Source organism: Epinephelus fuscoguttatus, linkage group LG1, assembly GCF_011397635.1.
Source record: "Epinephelus fuscoguttatus linkage group LG1, E.fuscoguttatus.final_Chr_v1".
Lineage (NCBI taxonomy): Eukaryota > Metazoa > Chordata > Actinopteri > Perciformes > Serranidae > Epinephelus > Epinephelus fuscoguttatus.
The window spans coordinates 45,446,002-45,473,964 of record NC_064752.1 but is presented as its reverse complement, the minus strand read 5'-3'; the positions used below and the strand labels follow the sequence as shown (position 1 = coordinate 45,473,964).

Sequence of the window (27,963 nt, the reverse complement as noted above, 5' to 3'; positions counted from 1 at the left end):
TAGAAAAAAATTGATCATCTATTTTTTTTTCTCACTTGCCTTATAGGGCTTATGTACTCACATCATACAGAAGTGAGTCTAATTAGAATTTTCCTGGCCTTAAATTAGCATTAAAGTCAACATCTACCATAAAACTTGGTGTATAAGTCGCACTTTTTTTCCCTTTTCATCTAAAAAGTTGGGTACGGGTTATAGACCGGTGCGACCTATAGACCAAGGTAAATGCTGACATAGGTAATTTGACCCACAAGATGGCGCTACGTTAGGCTAACCAAACGTCCTCTTTTGCCCGGACATGTCCACTTTTCACGTCCCGTCCGGGGCGTCCGGGGGTCTTTTATAAACTGATGATAATGTCAGGTTTTCCATGTGTTTGTGTGTGTGTGTTAGAGTGCGGCACGGGCAGCATATTTCTGTCCGAACCGAACCGAGCCCGACATTATTTAATGACCAAAGCACTGAGTTTGTGTCACACAGTGGTTACAGGCTATTTAACAGGCCGGGCGTGCGCTGTGGGTGCTCAGCTGCGGAGAGGGAGACCTCCATGTTTGAGACGGGAGTGGGAGGCGGGAGGTCCGACGTTTCTAGTGAGAGGAGAGGGAGACATAAAACAAAATAAGATAAAATAGGAAAAACCTGTCTCCCTCTTTTATTTTATTTTCAGCGTTTAATCAAGGCTGAGAATAACGTAAATAACAGTGCCCAAGCAATAAACAGGACAGACAACAGGATTTTATTTATTTTTACACTACATTTTCACTGAAAGCTGACCGAATCCGACCCGAGCCCGAATACAATTTATAGCTACATTTTTGACCAAACCCGGCCCTATCCATACATATAAATTTTGAATATATTAAAATTATAAGGCATCTTTGAGTAAACTGCGAGTATCATTTAAGTAGGCTATGTCGTGGCCGGCCGAGTGTCCTCTTTTTTGGAAATCAAAATATGGTCACCCTACGCTACGTAGTAATTTAAACTCATTCATTTTTTGGGATTTGAGTAAGCATGTATAGTTACAGCCCACACTGTAATAAGGTACTGTAATGCTGTCTTCTTAAAAAAGAAAAAAGAAGTTTAATGTTAATTTAAACTCATTTTTATGGCTCAGATGTTGTTATACCCTAATTTTATTTCCTGAAGAGGTTGTTTGGAAAACTGCAATCTGAAAAGTAACCAAAGCTGCTTAAGAGGTTATTGTGTTTTCAATGTGTTTCAAATTAAAAATAAAGGGAAACAGTGTAGGAATAACTTGTATAACATTTTTATAAACAAATAGTAATATAAAACCTTGCTTTCCCTGTTTGAGACCTTAAAAAATAGACTGCGACTTACATGCCAGTGCGACTTATATTCCGAGTTTTACGTTAAGTCCTAACTAGGGAACGTCTGCTAAAACTCATAGTTTTCTTAAAGCTCTGATATATCCAACTGGATACTTTAAAATATAGACGTGCATGAAAGCTAAAAGCAGCTTAAGATTGTCAATCAAGGTTGTTCAACTTTATGTTATTATAGCTCTATACTGGCAATGCACAGTATTTTTTAATCCTCACAGCAACAATTCTGGAAACATACAACTGGCATGAGCTGTCTCTGTCTGATGAAACAGATAAAAATTGAATCTCTCATTGCAACATCTTGAACGTAAGATAAAATGAAAAACGAGATAAGTCTGTTCAGGTCATTCACACCAGGGTGTCACAGGACAGTCATTACCCCTTTCATTTCCATTAGAATACACATTTGCATTTGTATTAAAAAGTATGGTATTCTCACCATACTCACTGTCTGTATATCCACTCTCTCTGTTTCTCCTCCTCTCTGTCACACACACACACGCATGCAAGCACACACACACACACACACACACACACACACACACACACACACACACACACACACACACACACACACACTCTTGTACACATCCCCTCTACTCATTATTGCTGGTCATGAACGCACATCTGCAAGTTCACCTTCTTATTCAGCCACTTGACTTTATTATAATGTGATTATAATAACACACATGCACACATATTAAGAGGTAACACAGCTGTCACAGACAGACTCTCTCTGGCCTCATGCTTTCAATCATCCCTTTTAATGGATGCAGCACATATAAATAGTCTGAAGATCCTAATGATTATGTTTAGTTTGAGATACTGGTCTATCTCATCAACTATGGTTAGCCTTTAAATTTGGTAAACACATTCATGTACCCCTTAGGATTAAGTGTAATAATTTTGGTGTTCCTCTGACTTTTAAATACAGCGCCACCAGCTGGTCATTGTGTGAATTTATCCAACAACCTTGGTTTATGACAGAATATTTATCAAAACTAATGACATTCCCATCAGCCTCAGTTGTACTTTGTGTTTAGTGCTAATGATGGCAACCTAACACAGTAAACTAACCTGTCAAACTACAGCATTTTAGCATAATCATTGTGAACACGTTAGCATGCCGATAATGTGATTAAGTATCGCCTCACAAAGAGCCTCGGGCATGGCTGCAAACTCTTAGGCTGCAGCTGAATAGTCTTTTTTGCTTAGAGAGGTTCATAACGGAGTGAAACAACCTGGAAATATCTTATATCGCGGCAGCCGTGATAAGAGCTGGTAGAACTATCTAAATGCTAAGGAAAGGTAGCTTCAGTGCTTCCTTGTTTAACTTCTTTAACATAGGGTCCACTGGACCATCCTTTTGGATAGAAAGGTGATAGGCCCAATGCCATTCCACAGTTCCTTGCAGTAGCATCATTTAAAGAGATGCACCATTTGGCTGTTTATGAAAACACACACACACGCACACACACACACACACTATGCGTATATGCATAAATTTAACAATTATTTTTATGTATATGATGACATATGAGTGGACAGGAGGCTGAGTGTGAGAAGTTATCAGTGTGACAACCATTTTGTTTCACTTTTGTGATTGTCAGTCTATATTCATTTATGATTCAATTCAATCTTTATATAGCCTACATTATAAAGAATACAGTAAGAAAGTACAGGGCAATAGATCTAAGATGTGCTCTTAGTAGTCTATCTTCCAACATTGTAGCTTCACCACAACAGACTCATGTCAATAACATCTGCCCTCACATATTTATGTATGTGTAAGTGCAGTAGGATTCTTTATGCACTGTGGTTGTATTTTCCGAAGTCCTTGTAAATTCCATTACATTTTCCATCAAGGTCAAGTTGAAGTGTTTAGGAAAAGACATCAGACATATTTTTTTTTAATATTCAACCGCGGCCTAAGCCTTGATATTTCAGTTTCACTTCAGGAGTAAAATCAGGTTTGGGAAAGACACTTGGGTCCAACAGGACTGAAGAACAAAGCCTGGGCTCTTGATGCACAGGTGAATAATGTCAACAAAAAGGACAAAGGTGTCCCTGGAAAATCAAGGCAGCTTTATTGATGTAAAAGTAAAAGAATAAAATGTCTTCATTTACATTACTACATGAGTAAAAAAATAGACTGAGGTATTAACTGTATAGTGGTCTTACACCACTACATCATTTACCTCATGTTTAAAATGTTTCCTGATTCTTCCATATTCAGTAATAACATTGTTGTACATCTGCTAACCACTCAAATCCAGAATACCAGCCTTTAAACTAACTACAAACACATCTAGACATTTAATATTCTTCACATGCCACACAGCACACATATTTTTCACAGGTAAATTTCACTTTTAAATTAATAAAATAGCAACAAACAAAACTACCTAGATACAGATATCACACATATTAACACTGATGAATGCATTTCCAGCTTCTCTCAGACTTACAAATACTAAATGTTTTATGCACATGACAGATGTGAAAACAGAAATGTGAAACAGTTTCTTAACAGGCAGTGTTTAGCAGTAACGCCAAGTGTGAGGGTAAAAAGATCTAATGAGCTCCCTCTAAAAGTGTAACACAGGTGCTGAGATAAAAAAAATAGATACAATAAAATGTATCAGTGCAGTTTTCATTGCTAATTGTTTAAAGATGCAATATCTAAAATAATATGCGCTGCGAATAATTAATGGATACTGCACTGCATAAATTTTGTCTGGTATTCAACATTATCATTATTATTATTGTTAGAATGTTACTGCATTCTGGTGTTTGAAGGAGAGGTTTCTCCTCTCATGGTGTGTTTACATGTCATCCGATATGTAGGAAAAAATGAATTTCCTGTTCCTGTTATGTTTAATGGATGTAATGTAACGATTGGAGTGGTTAACAGCCAGAAAAAAACAAACAAACAAACATACCAGCATACATGCAGGCATTGTTTAATATATTCCTTCCTGAGTTGGCTGATGAGTAAACATGTCCTCTCGCTGTGATTGGTGCAGGTGAGTCAGTACACCTTTGCCATGTGCAGCTACAGAGAGAAGAAGGCTGAGCCTGTGGAGCTCCTGCAACTGGATGGCTACACTGTGGACTACACTGACCCCCAGCCAGGTAACAGCAACATATATCACACAGCTGTGCAGTGCATTGGTTAGTAGTTAAGTGCCAAGCGTAAACAAGATGGCAACACTCTTCATTTTTTTCATGAGCCGCATTTCCACCAAACAGTATGGCGTCGTTCGGTATGCGTTTTTCCGTTTCCACTGTGAAAAGTTGTGAATGGTACCAATGGAGCGGTTTCTTACCATCCCCATTTTTGGTCACCCCTCTGTTGGGGTACCTAGCACACAGATCTAGAAGGTGGAGCTAAAAACACTGCAGTCCGTTGACTGGTCAACAGAGAATTGTCACTTTTGCTCGACAAAGGACTCAATGCACAAAGCGCAAACCCAGCATCTTTAAATATCAAATCGATTGCAACGTACTGGAAAATACTTCAGCCTGTTTTTTTATTGCAAAATATTTGTGCACAATCCTGTTTTGTGGTCAATCAGCAAGGTGTAGACGTTTCTCTTCATCATCTGTGAAGAGGAAATACAGTGGGAGCTGGACAGAGCTGTTAGAAACTGTCAGTGGCAGCACATTATTGAGTCACTCCTGTTGTTCACCTTCCCGAATAAATAAAAAACAGCTGAAGTTACTCAGAGCTTTTTGCAAAGAAACAACTCAACAAAATAGCTCACAAAAGTAATGAATACATATTTTCAGAACTTACAATGTAGTTCTATGGCTTCGCTCAGTAATCTTCGACCCAGCTCCTGCTTTTCTTCTGTCTCTGTACAGTCCTGATGTTGAGTCAAAGAGCTCTGGGTGCCCACAGAGGACGACAATAAGTTTGTCCTCCATTATGGCTTTGGCATGTAAATTTCTTGTTCAAGTTGTTTAACTTTCACGTGACGGGCGAATTGTGTATGTTTGCTTAGCGTTTGATGTGACTCACTGATGCTTCCGGCACCTTTTCCAAGATCAAGGCGGGTTGGGCGATGGTCATCCACCATTATCTGGTTTAAAACAGTGGTTCCCAACTGGTCCAGCAACAGGGTCCAGATTTCTCCTTAGCCATTAGTCAAAAATCCACTCAGTTTTATACATTTGGCGCATAAACTGTAAAGATGGATGCATCTCCACTAACCCCCCTAGAAGTGAAGCTAAAATATCCTGGATATGGACACACCATCTTGTTCCGGTGATTGGGTGATTCCCAATTGTGGGCAGAAACAGAAACCATATTTGGGAAAAAAGTTATTTGATGTGTACTTTGAGTTTTTAGTTTGGCCCATGTCCATTAACAATGGAGTGGGCGGAGTTTATGACCTGTACTGCAGACAGCCACCAGGGGGCGATCCAGATGTTTCAGCTTCACTTTTGGATAGCTGTTATGTCGTTCATCTTTATATCACTTTCTATGAAGCAGCCTCATGCTTGCATTGAGCCATGTCGTCGAGCTAGTTTGCTGTCTCTGTCAGGTAGCTCTCCGTTAGTAACTCTCTCTACAGCAGAAAATGGCACTTCAAAGTAAAAGCTCTGTGCGTGAAATTCACTGTACTTCAAAATAAACCACGTTTTTGACAAATTTGACAAATTTGCGAGTCACTTGTGGTCCACTCAGAATGGACCCACAGTCAACTTTTGGACTGCGACCCACCAGCTGGGAACCACGTTTATAGCATTCAAAAAATGAACTAACATGATCAACAGTGTGACATTTTGCATATTTTTGCCCTGCTGTTAGTGTATACTTGGCGATCACTTCAGAGCATGTGGCCAGGCAGTACAAACTGCTTGTTTAAGTCAGAGAAAATAACCCTCATGATGTCATCAACACAGCTTTATAGAAGTGCAGTACTAACTCACTGGAATAATCCTTTCTGTTATGAGACAATAATAAAAGCAACAGTAATCTAATAAATGCTTATAAATGCTGTAAACATGCAAATAGTAATTTCTGTGCTGCTGCATTCAGTCAGATCAGCATTTTAGGATCACAAAGCTGTCAACCAAATTAAATACAAGTTTCTCACAACACCCACCAGTTCAATACTGCTTGTGATTAACTCATGACTTCCTGTGGCCACCTCATAATTAAGATTTATACTTTACAATTCATTCATGTGAAATGAAGGACCCACTGGATATTCATAATGGGTTACAAATAGGAACGTGCTATCCTGTGAACACATAAAACAATAACTACCTCTTTCTCTGTTTATTCTTCAGGTCTAGACGGCGGTCGGACGTTCTTCAACGCTGTGAAAGAGGGCGACACTGTGATTTTTGCTAGTGATGATGAGCAGGACCGGATCCTATGGGTACAGGCCATGTACCGAGCTACCGGCCAGTCACACAAGCCAGTTCCTCCCACCCAGGTCCAGAAACTCAACTCAAGAGGGGGCACAGCACCACAGCTCGACGCACCCATATCTCAGTTTTGTAAGTTTTCAACTCTTTGACTCTCATGTTTTCTTTTAGTTATTCTCCCACACAAATGCTTTGCCCTAATCAAGATGCGGCCATGCCATTGTCTATGATTTTTTTACTTTTTTTGGCTAACTTGATGATATAGCATCCGTTGTAGTTAGCAGTTAATCAGTATTTTTTTAGGAAAAATTATGGGTGTCAGGCAAAGACGCCAACAGCAAAGACTATAGTGTTTGATGGAAGGATATCACATTACATCGTGTATATATCCAAGTAAAACCCAGTTGCCAGAAAAAAAAATATTGGCATTGTACATTTGTACAGACCATACATTTGTTATATTTGTACATTATCATGTAGTAGATATGTTGAAGCTTTACATTTCTTTATGTTTCAACAGTGCTGTGGCAACATGTGGTTAGGTTTAGGCACAGAAAACTCTTAGTTATGGTTAGAAAAAGATGTTTCGGCCTAAAATACTCGCTTTTCGTGGTGCAGTTCTGGCTGGAAAAATGTGATGGGTTGCTAAAAAGTACCACATGTGGTGCCTGAAAAGCTGCTTGTGAAACAGCAATAGGCATTGCCTAGGCGTCACGCCATCCAACATCCCCTTCACCTACAGATTGTAAAGTCAGCTTATATACTACATCACATTAGAAACAATGATATGACACATATGAAACATACAAATGTAACGTATTTGTGGTTTGCAGAAATGTACAATGCCAACATGTTATGGTTAGAAACAACTGGGCTACCAAATAAATAACACCAAGTTACTCCAGGGTGGCACGGAGCCTTAAAATATAATAGAAACAAAGGAATGTTAGCCATGACCTTTTCTAGCTAACGATAATTCATGCCATCTTAAAAACATGTAACCAACCACCCTGTCCTTTCTTTTTAATGTTACCACAACAATAAGAGGAAGCAAACCATGTTGGTGATCTGACATTAGGCAAACTCCTCTTGATGTGACTATATGTTTGTTAGCTAGCTAGTTAGCTAGCATTTTGCTGACGTTAGCTTACTTAATATGTGACTATATGTAATGAAATGTATAAATGTCACTTTTACATGTCCCCCAGCAACACCTTTTAAGCATCTTCAAAATTTGGTTTTCTTTTCAACATACACAAGCCTAGCACATAGCATATCTAAGTATACCAGGAAAGGGGAAAGTTGGCCAAGGTTCTGCCAGGTAACAAGCTTGCTCAACCGTTATTGGAGCACAGAGTGATGGGGCTCATTGCAGCCTCATTTAATGTTTTTACATGAAGATAAATCATATACTCATAGAACGGTTCGTATGGTATCCTACATGTTTATGCCCCATTAATGATGTTTCGTCCTTAATGTACAATTATCTAATAAATGTTAAGTTATGGAGATCAGGTTTAGGCAATAAAAGTTATTGTGGTTAGGTTTAGGACAAGAAACATGGTGAGGACATACCTTAAAATGACTCAAAGTTGACACGGATCTGAACACGCAACTCCAGGGGAAAGTCCCAGTCGAAAGTACATTTTTTTGTGACCCATCCACATCTCAAACCTGCTTCCTTACAGGCGCTTGGGACTGCTTTCTTGTTAACTGCTGTCAGCACATTATGTGATCACAGCCTTTCAAAATACAAGGGGTATGTGCAACTTTGGGTGCATTGCTTTTCGTAGGAAAACATACAAAAATTTGTGAGAACAGCCTTAGAAGCCTACTCCAATTATACTCTTCATTCATATTGTAAAATATTAATAGGTCTAGGCCCTTATGTTCATAACTCACAGCTTCTTGTTCATGTGCTCTTACTGTACAGTTGTCCCTGCAACATTGTTTTTTTTTTTTTTTTACATAATCAGCCAATGATGTTCTTAGTTTGTCCTTCCCCTGGTCATTTAATGTACATGTGTTCAACTGTTACTGTTATTCTTTCTCTGTTTGCTGCTTCGCTCTTTGTTGTAGAACTGCTGTAGTGTTAAAGTGTTGGTGGCTTTGCTGTGTGTCTTTATGTTTCTCTGTTTGTTCCTTCTTCCTTTTCTTCTTCTTCCTTTTCTAAACCCTGACCCTGCTATCTTGTAGCTGGATTAAAGGGTAAGTGCTTTCCTCCCCTTTCTTTCTCTTCCATCCTATTGTTGTCCATCGTTCCTCCTCCTTTGATAACTTTCTGTTAGTTGTTTCCGTGGGAGGACAGAAATACAAGACATACTAACATGCATGCAGAAATATTTTGCTTTGGCTGTGCTTCTGTCTGCATATCTGACATCTGTACAGTAGGGATTGACTGGATTCATATGTCATGGATTAGCCTACAAAAGCATTGCATTGTAGGTCAGGGTTCAGTTTAAAAAAAAAAAAAGTGTTTTTGTTTCATGGGAATTTCATGTTTTTGATTGCTGCAAAGCTAAAGCATGATTATTTTTTAACAATGTGTGATGTTGCCATATCACTGCCATTGGAAAAAATCCAAAGAAGTCTGCATCATTCAGGATAAGACTGTACCATTTTGCAGTTGTGGTGTATTTTTATTCATGGAAAGGGTGTTTTTGATTTTATACATGAATGTTTAATTATTTTAAAGTTGCTTGCTCTGCAGACAGGGGGCTGCATTAGTCAGGGGCATTACGTAGGGTACTCTCTTTTTTTTAATTTTAGCTCAAGTCAGTCTAAATGTGGCCTATATGTTAATGTATCCATGTTTCATATTTGCTCGACATAAACTTATGACCAAGCAGTAGGCCTAACCTCTGGGGCTGAAAAATAAAGCTAACATGAAAGTGCTGAAAACTGCAGTTCCTCAAATGGCCACTTGACCCTGGCTTCAGAAGTCATTCTCATCTCCATAGACCCCCATGTTAACTTTACAGAAATGTAATGTTACATGTTAACTGATACAAAAAGCAGCTTTGGTCTCTATGGCTAATTTCCCCCTTCATGAGAACTGTATGGGGGATGAATTTTTGCATTACTTGCCCATTTACATTTTATGAAGGCTTAAAATTATACATAATTAAGGGTGGGCTGCTTTTAGTGACAAGCTGTCTGAAGATAGAGTCAGTTCTGGCTCCAAAAACCCAAGATGGCTATGGACAAAATGCTGAACTTAAGGCTTTAAAACTGGAGTCCACAAACCAATGGGTGCTGTCATTATTTTTACAGTCCATACTTATGACATGCATATATTGTCTCATTTATGGAGGTATTATCAAATTGCTTCATTTAGTTCATTTAAAGGCTACAAATAAACTTGTGCTGGAAGGCAGAAACTTAATTTTAATTTTCAAGAAAATTTAGATGGACTGTGTCCATAGAACTCATAATGCACAATATAATATAACTAAATTAGAGTTTATGTCCAGATAGTGTTTTTCTTCAGCAGAAAAGCGGTGACAGGGTGCCGGGGGGTGCTTCATCCCAGCGTTTCATAAAAAATAAATGAAAAATTTAAAAAAATGAATGCTCCAAGTGCTTTTTTTTTTTTTTTTTTTTAAATGCTATCGTATGCTTTTATGACAACAATACCTTGACACTGACATTAGCTAGGTGGCTAATGCAATGCTACATTAACAGAGGGTTGACCACAATCAGCATCAAGCTTATATAGCGAACAGTAACATCGGCAACATCTTGGGTCCACTGGCTGATCTGTTCCCAAAAAATGAGCTTTGGTGATAGTAGACACTAGCACATCTAAAGAGGTGGCAGTGACATCATTGGGACCTTTCTGAAAAGTTCTGAGATATTCAACTTAAAGCGCTTGGAGTGGCCGCACAAAAAATGCAGAGTGCTCTGAAAAATTACACTGGGCACCGTGCTTTTTCTTCAGGCGACTGCATATGCTCTGTCCTCATTAGGAACAATTGAAAAAAGACGATAGCACTGAGAAAAAAAAGGCTATGTAGACACAGGCCATTAAATGTCCAGTGTGTAGTATTTAGTAGCATTTAGTGGTAAGTTTGCAGAGCTGAGACTTCTCCCAAGTGCCAAGTGTGAAGGCCAAATATGGTGACCGATGCTAAAATGCAAAAACATGAATTGTTCTATCTAGAGCTAGTGATTGGTTTGTCCGTTGCATACTGATTGAACAATATGGTGGACTACGGAGGAGGACTTGCTACATATGTGGATATAAATGGCTAAGGAAAGCACAACAATTCCTATTTTCAGACAATTACACACTAATGAAAACATAATATTATATACCATTTCTGCCAATGTATCCCCCTAAATCCTACTCACTTAACCTTTAAAGGGATAGTTTAGATTTTTTTGAATTGGGGTTATATAGGATACTTATTCATAGTCAGTCTATTACCTTCAATAGATGTGATCGGCATGCCCTTGGAGAAACAGCATAGGCGTCATTTAGGTATGGCGAGGTATGGCAGCTGCCGTACCTTGGAATTGGGAGAAAAAATAAGAGAGAGGTTCTGTAGTCATCTTACTTGTGAGTGTCCTTCATATTTGCTGCAAGTGATCAGATGTGATATGTTAGATAGTCCGAGGCGGACTGGCTGGTTGTTTTCATCGTATTGCACTTAAATACTGTATATTTCCAAACAGTTGCCTGGTGGCAAATAGCCGCCGGGCACCTAATAGCTGCCGGGGGTTTGACCCCATTTTGCATATTAAACGCCGGTCCGATTAAATGCCCGGGCGATTATTTCCTCATTCATTGCCTCATGGCTGTCCCTCCTTGAGGGACTGTTTGCACCTTTACGCACGGGTCGGTGGTGAAGTGGTGCACATGACTCGTTCTATGCACGGACGGACGGACGGACGGACAGACAGCCACATATCTAAAACAGGTAATACATCTGGCTACATCTTTCCTACATCAAATATCCGTGATCACCTTGACCCGCATGTGTAGAAGCACACGCAATTCTGTGTCCTCTCCCTGGGGATGCTGTGATTTGATGGCCCGGTACTCATTGTAGCCCACACTTATAAGACCCAATAATAATAATAATAATAATAATAATAATAATAATAAGTTACTGTGAACCTGTATGCCATGCCTTTTAATAAAATTACTAGCAGAGTTCGCTGAAAAACAGGTAATGTCATGAATTACTCGCCTGAATTACTCACGTGCGTCCCGGTGAAAATCGCTGACTTGCATGGGGAATACAGCTTCTGCAGGCTCACCATAGCTTACTGTCAGGACTCAGGGACCAGAATTCGGGATGGCGGACCGTCGGGATGGCGATATTTTGGTGTGGCGGCCTGTAACTGTTGGTTAAATGGCCTGTTTGGTTGGTATTCGGATAACTGGGGTTTTACTGGTATAATGCAATAGCACCACCCAGCGGTGAAACCCATGTACACATGTCCATGAAAAAAATGACCCACTTTAAACGTTTAGTGATTTTTGTACACAAACTCACCCCTACCTTACAGTATTTTTGTACTAAAAACATACTGGACAGGAACTGCAACCAAATAACGGCCTGGTACAGGTTGGTGCAAAAAAAATAAATAAATAAAAAAAAAAAGAAAGCCTTGAGCAAATAGCCCCTGGTTCTTTTAAACGCCTGGGGTCAAAATCGATTTTGTGAAATAAACACCCAGGCTACTATTTGGAAAAATATGGTGGGTCAATAATATGCTCATCAGTGAATACAAGTGTTATTGAATCAAATTGTTCGCCACTTCGCTCCTCCGCGAGTTATGAGTTGTGTGAGTTATCTGTGTGTTGTAAAAGCATTTTGCTCTGCTGCTGTAGACAGCCTGTCTAAATGATGTCTTAAAGCCTGTCTGATTGTATGTGGGTTTTTTTCTTCATGTCAGCATGTTAAGCTTGTATTTTCGGTCTCTGGAGACACTCCAATAAATTCGCCTCTACAGTATTGTACCAAGTTGGCCTTCGTTTTACTGTGTTACATACACCAGACCCCTTGGTTATCTTCTAGAAATGAGCTTGTAATTAATTTATTTTCTTCATTTTCTGTGAAGTTAAACACATGACTAATGATAATTAAACGCCCGCTCACTGTCCGTGATGCTGAAATATGCACCGAAATAGGTCCAATGTTTTCACTGCTCTCACCTAGTCATGCATTACATGCAGACATGAGGTATTATGAATGTGAGAAACAGCCTCATGTCCTTTGAAACAGTTTTTAATAGCATAGTATGTACTTCTGACAGGTCAAAGACCAAAGTGAAGTTTTATATAAGTTCATATTTTTGAAACTCCATCATCAGTGGCTCTGTGACGTCATATTGCCATACCTTAGCTTTTGCTGAAATGATGCCGCTGAGAAACAGACAAGAGTACCACCATGGAAGCTATACAATGTACTGCTGTGGACGGAGGTAGTATTTTAGCCACCTAAAAACCTCTGTATCAATGTATCAAGTGTATGTTAGATTTAGAATATTTTACCTTGCATTTAGACAGGCCTTTCAACAGGAAACTAAAGTCATTAAATTGCTCTCTTCAAGGCCACTAGACTCCTTTGGCAATAAACAGTTATTTTACCTCGCAAAACACAGGAGTTGCTGGTCCACTGTTAGTGTGTTTGTCTTATTGCGTGACTTTAGTGTTTGAAAGGGTTAGTTTGGATTCACCAAAGTCACAAAATAACACAGACAAATTAAGTGATGACTGCAGTGGTAGATCAGCAGATCCCATGTTCTGCAAGGTAAAATGGCCATTTTTGTCAATGGGATCTGATGGTTTTGACGAGAGCATAGGTGTATTTGACAGCTTTAGTTCCCCATCTGAAAGGGCTTTCTCACCACAAGGTAACCACACTTAATCTGATATTGATATTATGAGGTGAGACTTCTTTTAGGTGACTAAAATACATTTTTGTTGACCCCTCCACAGCAGTACATTACAGAGCTTAAATGGCAATACTTCTGCGTGCTTCTCCAAAGTGGGGGCGTACCGACCACCATCTACTGTAGGTAATACACTGGCTATGGATACGTACGTACCTTATACAACCCCACTTCAGAAGAAATGAACTGTCCCTTTAAAGAAAGATGGGTGCAGACCAACAAACCCAATAAATGAAAAATTGCTTCCCGCATGCATTTGTGTAGGTGAATTTACTGAGAGAGCTGTTTTTTGACACAACCACTGGAGTCCTACTGTGTCCCAGCAGCTGGTAATTACCAAGTTAAAAGTGCCAGGCAATGAATAATACAGTGTGGTTGCTGCACAATTAAATCAGGCAGCAATCAGTCAATGTTACCAAATAACTACTTGTCAGTTCACACCTGGATTGGTGCAATGAATAATATAACATCATGTCACCGACACCCACCCACCCAAGTCATATCAAAATAGACTACATTAAAACATTGTAACAACAAAGACAGAATTAAGAGTTTTGTTTTCAGCTGCTTAGAGGTGAAGCTGATCTTCACAGTTTTCTCTTTCTTTTTGTGAAGACTGATAGTCAAAACAGTGACATAGTTTAGTAGTAGCTTTTTGTTCTGTCCAATTAAGCTTTGAAAGTATTCCTCTTTTAACGTTCATTTTGACTGATAAGCACATGGACTGATGTGAATGCTAATTCTTATATATCCTGGTTCTCCTATTGAATTGTACTGTGTAAAACTTTGTAGCCCTAAAACCATAACCCCACTACCAATGACATACATTTATATACATTGCATTTGCACTGGCCAACACATTTTGGAGGTGTTGTAATGATGCCTGGGTTTCCTTTATTTCTACACAATAAAAAAATGCTTATACTAAATGTACTGTTTTTGCAAAACATTCACTATCCTTATGTTTTATTAGATGTCCTACATCCACCTCTGGCAACTAAGGCTTGGTAAAGGTTTTATGGTTCTGTTTAGACAAAGGAGGAATGGGATAGATTGGCATTTTTTCACTCACTGCCATATTTCTCTGGCACAATTTTTGTTAGAACATTCTAACCAGCAGCAAATGAAAGGTTACTGTCTCAGCAATAAATGAATTAGTTTTAGTGTACACATATGTTTTCTAAAAGTAGGTGATTGGTGATTAAAGTCATGTTGTTCATTTCTGCCAACAAGCCCCTTGTAACAAGGCTTGTAACATGCATTAGTTACAAAAAGATAAATAGATAATTTTTAAAAAAAAAAAATGAAGCAACTAATAGAACCAATAGAAGCAATTTGAACATTTTATGCAAACAACAAAAAAACATTAACAATATTGACATTATTTTAAATCTGTCAAAATAGTTTCAATCTCTCAAAATAGAGTTACAGTCACAACTTTTAATTTTACAATAGGTTTACACATGTGCCAACCAACCCCACCAACATTTGACCCAACTTTGTGATGAAATTATGTCAGCCAGCTACCATAACTCATCACAGACTTTCAACACTTTGACGTTGCATTTTTGTTTCTGTGACTTTAAAGGACCAGAAATTAGCTATGTGCTGACCATCACCAGTCTCTCATACTGAAAGTGCAAAGGAATATGCTAGTCTTTGTTCATTATTAAAATAATCAACATTCTCTTTAACATATTACCCAAAGTAAATTAGCTTGTTGGAGTCAGGAGTTGGAAACAGTCCTCAGACTGTCAATGCTTTTCTACTAAAGGCCTCTCACTTTGTGTTGAGAATGACTGTACATTAAGATATACAAACATTTTACATTCTATGTCACAGTAGGCCTATCTCAACTTTGAATTTTGAAGACATCTAAATTTGTACTTTATTTATCCTATTTGGTTGACGGTAATGTGTGTTCAGATATGGTGCTCAAATTCAAGTTGCTGTAGACCTTAGTTTATTCACTTTGAAAAATTCCTTCCTTACGGAAATCTGCCTTTGGGACAGAATAGAGAGGGGCTTTGAACAGTTTGACCAGCAGTTACACAGCTGCTGTTTCTTTCACTCCTGTCTTTCATGCTCTTTCTTTCAATGTTCTTTTACATTCTTCATTGGCTGGTTATGAAATTAACGTCTCAGGTAAAGGTCAACACACACCAACAGTGGTCAAAACACCTGCACCCATTGTTTTCTTTGTAGGTCTGTGCATCAGCAGTGTGGACAGAATGGACCGGATGCTCTACTGTCCTATTTTCTATCTTACATATCAGTCAACTTATGGGAAGTTTACAAACATTTTTATTTCACTTAAGGCACTTGAATGACAACTCAACTTCCTTTCTGTACAATTAAAGGGATAATTTGGATCTTTTGAATTGGGGTTGTGTGAGGTACTTGTCCGTAGTCAGTGTATTACATACAGGAAAATGTCTGTTGGCATTCCAATCATTTGAAGAAGTAGACACGAGTCTGACATATTGATTTTTTTAGGTGGATAGAACACATTTTGCTGCTGCCCCCATCCACAGCAGTGCTTTGCTGCACTTATATTATTCCAACTCTTCAAAGTCATCCAGCTGCTCCTTTATACAAAGTTGGGGCAGCAATGCAGTTCAGCTCCCAGTCATTTCTAAAGCAGTTCTGTTGAGGTCCAAGCTGTGCATAAAGCAGTGAGGCTTAGCATCAACTTTTCAGCTGCAAGCACTTACTGTTGATGTTTTACAAACAGTTGTGTTGACTTTGAGCTTCAGCTGAGAGAAGCTTTGACAAAATGAGAGTATCTTCATGATTAGTGGTGCAGTGGTGTGGATTAGAGAGGTTACGGCATCAATGAGGATCTTCACAAGTGTAGTGACAGAAAGATCTAGATGTGTTTGTGGTCACTCAGTCCACAAAAAAAGCAAGCCACGTGCTAAATAGCCCCAAATGCTCTTGACCATCAAACCCAGGACCAGCAGTGTGTCCGCTGCCTCCCGGTTCCTCTCCTCTGGATCTATAAATGAATAGCAGCCATCAATCATTGTCAGGGCCGTCCTTCCCCAGCCCAGACGGACGGGGGTGACTAATGTCACTGCATGTTACTGTCCAGCCCTCCCGCCTTCATTCCCGCTCACTCACATCAAACAGACCTGACAGGCCACCAGCTACAGACCAAAGGGGCACCGCAATGTCACCTTTTTAGATTTTTGGGGGAGGGTGGGGGGAGACTTGTTGAGGGGACACAATCAGCTCCCAGCATCCCACTCTTTGTTTTGTTTGTTGATTGACAGCTGGGGTGCCTGCGTTGGGCAGCGAAGAGGACTTTGGCTGACAAATCTCTTGATAGCTGTGTAGCTCTGTATAACCTTCATTCACATCTGTCCCAGGTTTGTCCTGACTGATGGGATCAAATGTGTCCACACTCCACTGTCCATTCAAGATCAAAGTTTAATCGAATCTATGAGGAGCTGTGCAGTTATTGGAAAATAAGTACACCTTGTGGAGTATGTTATTCTACTAGTGTTAAAGCTTTTGTTTTGGGAAACACACTCTGTCGGTTGTTTCTGTGGCTTTGTACAAAATCACTCCCTCATTCACTCGTTCACAGCTCCCTCCCTGTGTTTTTAAAACCTCAATTACTTTTATTTATATAATGATAATTTAATAGGTTTAATTAAATGACCACAAACCAGTTGCCATACTAAAAAACCTGTGCTTTGACCAGATAGCTCAGAGTACTGGTTGGCCTTGGGTCTTAAAATATCTGTAACATGCTGCGTGCACTGGACTTGAAGAGAACTTGAACACAACAGGGGCCCAACAGCAAATCAGTGCTGTTATTGCACATTAAATTCATCTGTTAGTATTAATATTTCTTAATACTAGCAGTCCAACACATTCTCACTCCGACCGTGTCACATTGAAGTTTGGTCATGGGCACTTAGAGATATGACTTGCAAGGTACCCTGGGTGCGTTGGTTGTTGATGTTCTGGGACACCATGTCAACTACAGCCTGTTACATGCATTGTCCATTTTTAAAATACACTTCTGTTTTCACAGGAAATGTACAATTTCCATGCAGTCTCTTTTTAAAATAAACACACTATGTCAGTACAACACAGCAAATTGACTATTTTTTCCTTAAACAACAAATGCACGTGGTTACATTTAGCCAACACATGCACATGGTTGGGTTTAGGCAACATAAGCACATGTGTAGGTTTAGAAAAAAAAGAACAAGGTTTGGCTTTACAGTCATACTGGAAGCAAACACCGGCCTCTTGAGTGAAAGTCAGTGGTTGTTGGACCCATCCACAAGCCTTTCCACCTGCCTGTCTAGGACTTTCACCCTCTTAACTTTCGTTGTCCAGCGGCATTTCCTTCCGATGCCGCCCGGCCGGCCGCATATCATGCTGGCATTAAAGGACGGCTTTCTTTGTCGGTGTCACTGAGCAAGTGCTGGTATTCAATGATTTAGAGTGAGACCGGGTTGAGCAGTCTGGTTTAAGGTAATAATGCTAGTGTTTGGTAAGCAGAGTTGTGTGTAGGTTTCCTGGCTATGACAAATAAAACAACCATGTCTCTCTTAAGCTTCTACTCCAAAATGCTGTTTGAGCTGTAGGGCAAGAGCTATAATATGCCACACTGGCTCAGCATATTATCATCATCATCATTATATAAGATTTTCTAGTGTAGCAAAGCTTGACTTTGTACCCCAGCAAAGCCAGTTGGAGCCAGCCTGCAGGTTTACATGGATTTACTATCAGCAACCCTGCAAAATTAAAAAGAGAGATTCCTTAATCATCTCTAAGGTGATGCAGTATATGAGCTGACTTTGCTATCAGGAGCTGCAGGGCATTGTGGATAGTGTGACACCTTGGCTAGATGATAGGGTTGGGCCAGTGTAAAGTTTTTCAAACCGATTTGATTTGATTGAGAGGCGGCACAGACTGGACCAGTATACTGTATTTTCTGAACTTGATTCAGCAGACAGTCCTGAGTGGAACATAATGACACCAGCAAACGAGCATTCAGCTACCATCATGTTGCATCATGTAACATCAGAGCTCTCTGTCCACATTAAATACATAAATATACACTCCTGTTACATCATGTAAACAACCCACATAAATATCAGCTGTGCTCTCGGGATCAGACTGGATTTGTAACCACTTAATAGATGGGTGAGTAGCCTACTTGCTATCTTTCTGCGTTTGTAGCATTACTTTTTAAAACAAAAAACATGTTTTTATATCATTATAATTACTGGAAAAGACACACATTATAGGCAACAACAAGTAGCTTAGCTTGTTACTAAAATGATCATTACCTTAAGCAGTGACTTTCAACTCCCTGGCAACCGCTCTCAAGCCAGCTGACACCTATACTGGTTTTTGTAGTGAAATCAGAAGGTACTATGTAGATAACTCCTCAATTTAACTTTATGATTTGCTCAATCCTCATCCACTGTAGTGCTTTCAAAGCGAGCAACAGGTAGCCATGGTGCACCGTGTTGCCTGCAGCCAGTTAGGACACCTTTTTTGTCAGCTTCAGATCCAAGATGTTGCCATGTTGGCACAGTTTTAGCTTTCTCGAGAGACTAACTCTGCCATGTCTCATCTCGTCACCTGAAAAAAAACACAAACTTTTCAAGTTAACAACCACACGGTGTGCAGCTCTGCCCCTCCCACTTCTACTGAAAACTGATCTCTGTTGCTGTGCGCAGTTTACAGCTTTTCAGACACTCTTATCTCCTTTAGTCCCTTTATAAACAAACAAAAAATAATATTATGTTCATCACATTGGCACATTGCTGATTACTCAACCTCAAACATAAAGTTTCAACGCATCCTCCAACAATAATGTACTAATGTAACTTATCTGTGGTTTTCAGAAATGTACAATGCCAACATTTACTCTGGCAATTGGTTTGCTCATGTAAACATAGCACACCACCAGGAAAGCATGTAAAAACTTCAAAAAAAACCAAACAAAAAAAAAACTGTGTTAATCGATATTAGTGTGGGGCCACAACAACCTCTCCTCATTCTGAGATGTTCAATACAGCAATTATTCAGGAGCCACACAAGGGGTCTGGGGCCACCAACACTGCACTGAAGTGGCATTAGAAATGGGGACCGTTAATGGGAATCGTGAGAGTCAAGGTGGGTGGCTTAACACACAACTGGCCTATTAGTGGTCAATGCTATATCCTGTTTTATAAGGCAGTAGACTTGTAGAGAAGTGATAGAATTAGTCTTGTAAAGGCAGTCCATTTAGCTGTACAACGACTCCAAATCCTGAAGGCTTCTCTTTTATTGGCTATTAAAATGCCAGTAATTGCATTTTAACGAGTCCACTGGGAAAATAACTCTGCTAAGCTCTCACTACAGAGTGCACAGAAATGCTTTGAAGGCTTTTTGATGTCTCCTTTTTTTAGTAAAAGGGGAATTGATCATGTTGGTTTGCTGTTAATAAGTTATCACCAAATAAAAATAAAACACAATAATAGTGTTTGATGGTACTAGGGCTAATTGTGAAATAAAACTGCATTAAAATGGTGCTGAAATTGAAAGAGTATATGATTCAAAAGGGGAGTGATTATAGATCATAAACTATGTTTAAAGCCACACATATAACATATTAAACGGATTAAATAATGGAGTTGTTGAAGAAGGAATGTTTGTATATATTGTACTGTTCACTTATAATGCCATGTATGTCCTACTTCTGTTTGGGGAAATGCATATAAAACAATCATAGACCCTATAATTAAACTTCAAAAAAGAGCTTCTAGAGCAGGGGTCAACTTAAATTCAAAGAGGTCCAGTTAGAGAAGATTCCCTTAGACAAAGGTCCCGAACATGCCTAACTTGTGATATGATTTAGTTTGATATATAGAGTAATACATAATGCTGGTTATCGTGGATCTACTGATCAACTGTTGATTCATCCTATACCTGAAACCCTGATGTCTTAAATTTGAAACTATCCTCTGATCTTAACTACTTACATGACTGATTAAAACATTATCATCTAACTATCAATGTCAAGAAAACAGAATGTATGTATTTTCATGCCCCCCAAAAAATAAATAATTGTCTGACCCTTTTCATTTAGCAAATAAAACACTAACAATCACAGAAACCTACATATATCTTTGAGTATTCCTTGACTCACATCTCTCTTATCATCACCACATTCAGAACCTAACAAAAAAGGTCAACCAGATATTGTATGTCTATAACAAGATTAGACCATATCTCACCCCTGCTACACAAATAATCTAGCCATTAGATATTAATTTCAGATCCTAAACAACAACTCTAATCCTACACTTATTGCTCTACATCTAAGTCACAACACAAGACAGGAACACAACACTAGATTAATTTTGCATGCACTCATTCCTGTACCACCCTACAATATACATTATGGTCAGAGATCATTTTGTCACACTTTCATTAAAATCTGGAATGAGATCCCACACTACATTAGAGCAATAAGCTCTATTTCACATTTCAAACATACATATAAACACTATCTGCAACCTGCAACCACTAATTTAAATCTCATATCCCATTTTGTTCACTCCACTTAAGTCCTCTATTCTGTATTTAGCTGCTTATAATTTGTTGTTTTGCCTCTGTTGATTGTTTCTGTTTTTATGTATTTTGTATTGTAATGTGTTTTTGTTGCATAACAGGAACCTGCCGAAAAACCAATTTTTAACTGAGTCAGGCCAGTTTTTACAGTTACACAAAATGTTACTTTTTCCTGTATAAATGAAATTAAATGAAACTATCTGACTGACTGTCTGAAATGATGGTCTGTATTCTTTTATTTTTTATTTTTTTCATTTATGAAACATGTGAAATGAGAACCAATGTAAAATACAGATGTTTCAGTTTTGGGAGTCAAACTATGGAATGGACTCAGTGCATCTGTTTCGAAAAAGCCTTATAATGTAATATAATTACAAATCATAATGTAAAATTAATAAAACGTAAAAAAAAATAAAATAAAATTGAGGAGTATAATTTGGAGTATAATGTTTGTATTTATTAATTTCCTTTCTTTGGTTTTGTTGATATGCTGGGTTATCCTGATAGGCAAAAATAAGTCTTGGGCTTCAGCCTGTTTTTAAGATGTATGCAACCAAAATAAAAATTCATTCTTTTAAAGGTAGTACCCACTATAAGAGACTGTTAAGAGCTTCAAAGACTGGCGCTGATGCATAGACATGAATGTCTGAGTATGCATGAACACAACATGAACGTGACCCCCAGTACTCAGAACTAACCACTGACCTCCAGATCAGGAGTTACATCCTGAAAGCTGCCTGGAAAACTCTTCTATCCACCTTAACTCTACCCTACCTGTTGAGTCAAAACTGGCGACCCTCATGAAGGGCCCATAATGGTGTCAATGCTGGAAACACCACCTAATAACTGACTGGCACTTTTTTACTTGAGTGAGTAATTAAGTGCTGTTACATCAAAACTGAGATCTATCAGCAGTTTTACAGAACTTGGTCTCATTATAAATTATAGCTGTGGTGTCTTCTTACACTTCTCACAGTTATAAAAGTGTGTACAGCATTTCAGTATTGTGGGCACTTCATAAGATTATTTGTTTCATTTTTTGTTTCACATACAAATTAACTGAGTGCCACAGTTAACTTTATTCTTGTTTTTGACGCTGTCTTGTGTCTCTGTCTCTCTCTCTCTGTCTGTCTCCTCATTGGATTGGTAAATGGTTGTATACAGATGCTGATCGAGCCCAGAAGCATGGCATGGATGAGTTTATTTCAGCCAACCCCTGTAACTTTGACCATGGCTCGCTGTTTGAGCTTGTACAGCGCCTCACTCTGGACCACAGACTCAACGACTCCTACTCCTGCCTGGTAAGGAAAGGCTTTGGAATGTGACTGAGAGAAATTCACACCCTGCCTGCTCTCTCACCAGCCCAGTCGGCAGAAGAAAATGTTGGCATTTTACGTCTCTGCAAACAACTGATATACAACATTTACATGTATCATATGTATGTATCATATCAGCTTTTTGAAAGTGACGCAGTATATGGGCTGAGGGGTAGGGGATAGTGGATGGCACGTCACCGCAGTTGTCTGCCACGCACTCTCTCTCTGCTTTATTATCACTGCAGTGTTTCCTTTCTTTGTGATTATATGTTTTACCTCTTCATAAGTGTCCATGATAAGACGCTGTATGCGGCACCTGCCTTCTCTATTGCTGCATTGGTGAATCTGTGATCGATTTCAGGGTCTATTTAAGAAAGCACACTCACCTGAATAAGTTACACCTGGCTTATTGTGTTTGACAGAGCTCTCAGCTAATAATAGCCTGGCTCTTCATGCTCAACAGGGATGGACTTAGGGGAATTTGTCCAGCCTCGCTTATCCTGGATTGGTTAATTCTACTTTCGAACAGCATGTGTATTACATTGCTTGATAGTGGAATTTGCGGTGTCATGTGGATGGAGGTATTTTTATTACATTGCTCGTATGGACGCAGATTTTTTAAAAACTGGAGGCCAAAAAAGTTCGGTTTTAAAAATACCCATGCTCGTGTGGACTAGGCCTTAGAGAGACATTACTGCGTTTTCTGCTGCGATAGTGCTTCGAAAATGGAGTATTATTTTCATAACCATAACCAAGTGGTGTTTATACCTAAACCTAAACACATGTTGACCACAGTATTGTTGAAACACAAAGTTTCAGTTAATTCACTACATAATGATGTACAAATGTAATGTATCCGTTGTTCAGAAACATACAATGCCAACATTTTTTTTTCTGGGTTTTCAGTTGCTATCACCACCACCCATCTGACCAATCACTGTGCAAAGAGGGCATGGTCATTGGATTGTCATGATTAATCTGTTAGAAAGGTGTGGGAGAGGGGTTTCAGCAGTTACTGGACGATCTAACAAGCATTTAGTCCAAAGAACTAAGGTTCTAATACAGCTACAACTACATGTAACCTCTGTACGGTCTGTAGATTACACACAGACTGAACAAACAGTCCAGTGGCCAATATCGGGTGTATAAACCATGGTGAAGATATCAGTATTGTGAAACATGCTGCTCTTGCATGGTATTTTGTATGCAGCATTGTATGTGTGTGTTACCCACAGGGCTGGTTCAGTCCTGGTCAGGTGTTTGTCTTAGACGAGTACTGCGCTCGCTATGGTGTTCGAGGCTGCCATCGGCATTTGTGTTACCTGAGCGATCTGCTGGAGAGGGCAGAGAACGGAGCCATGATCGACCCCACCCTGCTACACTACAGCTTTGCCTTCTGTGCCTCCCACGTCCATGGAAACAGGTACAAATCAAGGCGCTTGCTAGTCTGGTGTCCTTCACTTTCCCCTCCAGTACAAACTATCCTTGGATGCTAAAATGATTGAAACAGAAAATATATATTCTTTCATCATCAAAACTGAAGTTGGAGCAGGAGCCCCCCCTCCCACCCCGTTTTTATGCTTTTAAGTTTTATGCTTTAAATTGTTTTCACTTTGCATGATGTTTGCATGTTCACTTTTCTTCCTTCTTTTGTCTGTTTTTTTCTGTACAACCTCCTTACCTTGTTCATTTTCACAAAATTACCTTCCCTTCACTGTTCCTAAAAACTTGCACTTTCACACAACCACACCTAGTCAGCGTGTGTCTGAGTTGTTAAACTGGCCAGTATGTGAGGCTGAACTTGAACGAGCCCTGTTCCCCTCTTACCCTGACCTCCCTGCCCAAACTGCTAAGAGAGAACTCAAAATCATTGAGTTCATGAAGAAAAAGGAATTCAGGTCCCCACTTTTCTCAGGAACTAGAAGGTAAGTTATCTCAGCAGTCTGTGTGGTGCAGTCTAACCAAGGGGAAAATATTAACACCTTCTTTTGTTTTTGCTATGCTAATGACAGTTTTCTAACAACACGAATGATCAGACAAGTTTTGAAACAAATCAGGTTTAATGTGATCATCAAAGCCAGGTTATGGATTGTCTGTACACACAGTCCCGTACACACAGCTTCAGTGAGTCCACGGTCTCGGGAAGTAGCTCTGCAACATGTAGTGGACAGAGCCCTTAGGTCAGGGCTGTCCAAATTTTTCTTGCCAGTGCCAGGCAACATAAAGATAAAAACAATATAGTCCTGGGCTATGAAGCTTAGTTCTGAAAAATGTATATAATAAGCTGTGGAAGGTTAGTTTAGGGTTAGTACTGTTGGAGTTAGATTAGGGAATATCAGCTAAACATACATTTTCTGGACTGGAAAACAAAATCCAAGTTCCAACACTATTCTCCCCTGTCATGCAATACTGTGGGGACACTGACTAAATGGAAGTTTGATCATGTCATCATTTTAAATAAAAAATATTAATTTGATGTCTTAATTATGCATTTCAGATAGATAGATAGATAGATAGATAGATAGATAGATAGATATGAACACAGCAGTGAATGGCTGTGTGTGTGTGTGTGTGTGTGTGTGTGTGTGTGTGTTTTCATAGCTTCCACCTTGACACCACAGTCCACCTAAAACTTAACCACTACAGTATTACAGCCTGCATGTCAAGTCTTTTGTGTTCCCTGTGATTTGAAATCATCTGATATGCACATCATTACAGAAACAAAAAAATTGCGTCCTGGTCAGACTTAAACAATAAAAGCTATAGTGCTATTATGGAATGAAGAAAAGACAGAAGAGAGTAGTGTTACTAGTGTCTGGTTTGCAAGTAGTTTGGCTGGCTTTACTATCTTCCAGCACCAGAACTGAGAGCAGCAGAGCAGCGAAGGATGAAGATAAATCACCCTTCTCTATTTCCATTAACTTAGGTTTACAGTAGTGTTGATTTTGATAGCTGTTTTAGATTGAGTCTTAGTCTTGAGATGAAAATGCTTTTTAGTTTAAGTCACATTTTAGTCATTTTATCCCTCATAGTTTTAGTCTAGTTTTAGTCGACAAAAATTCACAACATTGTCAACTTTTAGTCATTAGGTTTTTTATGTGTTTTTGTTTTTTTTCAACTATCCAGTTAGGCTACTTCATGTATCAGAAATGAGTTGTATTTTTTTTCTAAAACCACAAATAACTCCTGCACACTGACAAACTGTCATATCTTTAGCAGTTTTTGTCAGGTTTAAGGGGTGAATTACAAGTACACACTTCCACACACGTTTTTATTATCAAGATCTCATCATCTCATCATCATCTTGTTTTCATTATGGATAAAAAGTTTGGTCATTTTAGTTTGTGTTTGTAAAAGTTGTAGCTTGTCATCCTTTTTTCTTGTTTTGATCTTTGTACAAAATCGCGGTGACTAAAGGCAAAGGGTTAAAAAGTAAACATGGGAGTGAAATTGGGGGTTACTGGATTGATGACGTGAATCATCAAGGGAGCATCCCTAAAATATACCTCGTGCACTGACTTTGGATTCAATCAAAGTCTGATTTAAAATATGATAAAGATAGTTACTGTATGTGATTTTTACAGGTACCTGCCAATATATATATATATATATATATGTATATATATATATATATATTATAGATTCAAAGGTTTCTGGTAAATGCAAATAATTAGATCAACTAAATAAACATTTAGCAATTATAGCAATACAGTCAGATCATGAGTCTCCCAGCCATGCTATAAGCAAAAATGTGGTCCCATGATCTCCCAAAGTTCTCACCTTTATCATTGGCTCTAGCTAACATCTGTTCATATGACACGATATCCAAGATAGATTCATACATTAACTAACATACATTATGTTTTCAGGTTCATTTTCGTGTCTGTCTGTCCATCTGTCCCACTCTTATGAATAGAATATCTAAAACATACCTTGAGGGAATTTCTTAAGATTTGGTGCAAATGTTCACTTGGTCCCAAGGATGAACTTGATTAGATGACTAGATTTTGGTGGTCAAAGGTCAAAGGTCACTATATGCTTGTGTCTGTCCTTTTCGAATGAAAGTGATATCTCAAGAACACATTGAGCAAATTTCCTCAAATTTGGCACAAACGTTCACTTAGGCTCAAGGATGAAATGATTCGTTGTGGTGGTCACAGGTCAAGGTCACTATGACCTTTGTGTGATTCTCATGAACTCGTTAACAATGCCTTGAGAGTATTTTCTCAAATTTGGCACAAACATCCACTTGGACTTAAGAATGAACTGGTCAAATCAGTTTGATCCCCCAGTAGGCATAGTTGATACTGTCAAACCTACCCACTTCCCTTTGTATTGTAGTACTGTCTCCCAAAATGAGCAAATACATTTACACTTCCAAATTGCATGTAAATATGTCCCTGTTTCTGTCTGACATTTCAGTAGAATATCCTTAAACTTGGTTTTACATTATCAGTTTTCAGTCAGAGATCAAATAGTGTCATTTCCTGAAGGTTCTGTGGTATGTGACACAGGAGTCATCTGGCTTTCATTCCAGTATGTACCCTGTTATCTAAGTTGCAGTATTTACCTCTCGTCTAATCCGCCGTGATGTGCTCAGACATCAAATCTGTCAACATCGCAGTCGGCCGTCTGCAGATGAAGCGTAACAAAGATAGACGAGGGCCACTCCAGCGCTGAGGGCAAAGGTCAGGAAGGGCTGTCTGTCAGTGTCCACCACACACACACACACACACACACACACACACACACACGCACGCACACACCTCCCCCCATCCCTCCAAGTAACCCCATCCTCTATCCATCTATTCACCCATCCATCCCTCTGTCCAGCTGACAAACAGTAACTGAGGACTGAGGCCTTTCTGATCAGCATGGACAGATGGACAACACTTGCTCCAAGAGCAACAGAGACAAAAAAGAAACAGAGGGACAAATATGATGAGAAACTGAGTTTGATTGAAAGTTTGTGGAGAGAGAAATAAGAGGGTATGAAACTTTTTTTTTTTACTAAAAAAAAGGACATAAATGAGGAGCAGTTAAACTCAGACATGAAAAAGTTTGCTGCCAGAGGACAGAGTTCAGCACAGTTTATTATCAGTGTTGAAAATATATATACACACACATGTAAATTCACATCTAAATGTAAATTTTTCTTTTCAGAAAATCCAAAAATAATGAGTCCTATTTATTTACATATCCACATCCACACACATCAAACAGAGACCTGCTTTGCCAGTCCAGCCGACGCGCCTGGAGGTCAAGGCATGACAGGTTGACAGGTTGTCATGTGTGACGGCCGAATGTCTCCACTGCCAACGCTGCTGCGTGTGCCCCAGTGCACACACCTCATCCAAACCACCCCCCCATCCAAACAAGCACACACACACACAAACACCCCACCCCCACCCCTGCCTCCTAATAGC

The 27,963-nt window shown here is 39.1% G+C and overlaps 1 protein-coding gene across 4 annotated transcripts in view; it reads left to right on the top strand.

Annotated features, from left to right (window-relative positions):
• The window catches only part of cadpsa (Ca2+-dependent activator protein for secretion a), a 261,095-nt gene that overhangs the window by 132,571 nt on the left and 100,561 nt on the right, over nt 1-27,963 (top strand). For all 4 annotated transcript variants that reach the window (XM_049568292.1, XM_049568453.1, XM_049568202.1 and 1 more), the window contains exons 10-13: nt 4,370-4,478; nt 6,645-6,857; nt 22,386-22,522; nt 23,773-23,960. In XM_049568292.1, the coding sequence (XP_049424249.1) occupies nt 4,370-4,478; nt 6,645-6,857; nt 22,386-22,522; nt 23,773-23,960 (647 nt within the window). The remainder of the gene's footprint in view (nt 1-4,369; nt 4,479-6,644; nt 6,858-22,385; nt 22,523-23,772; nt 23,961-27,963) is intronic.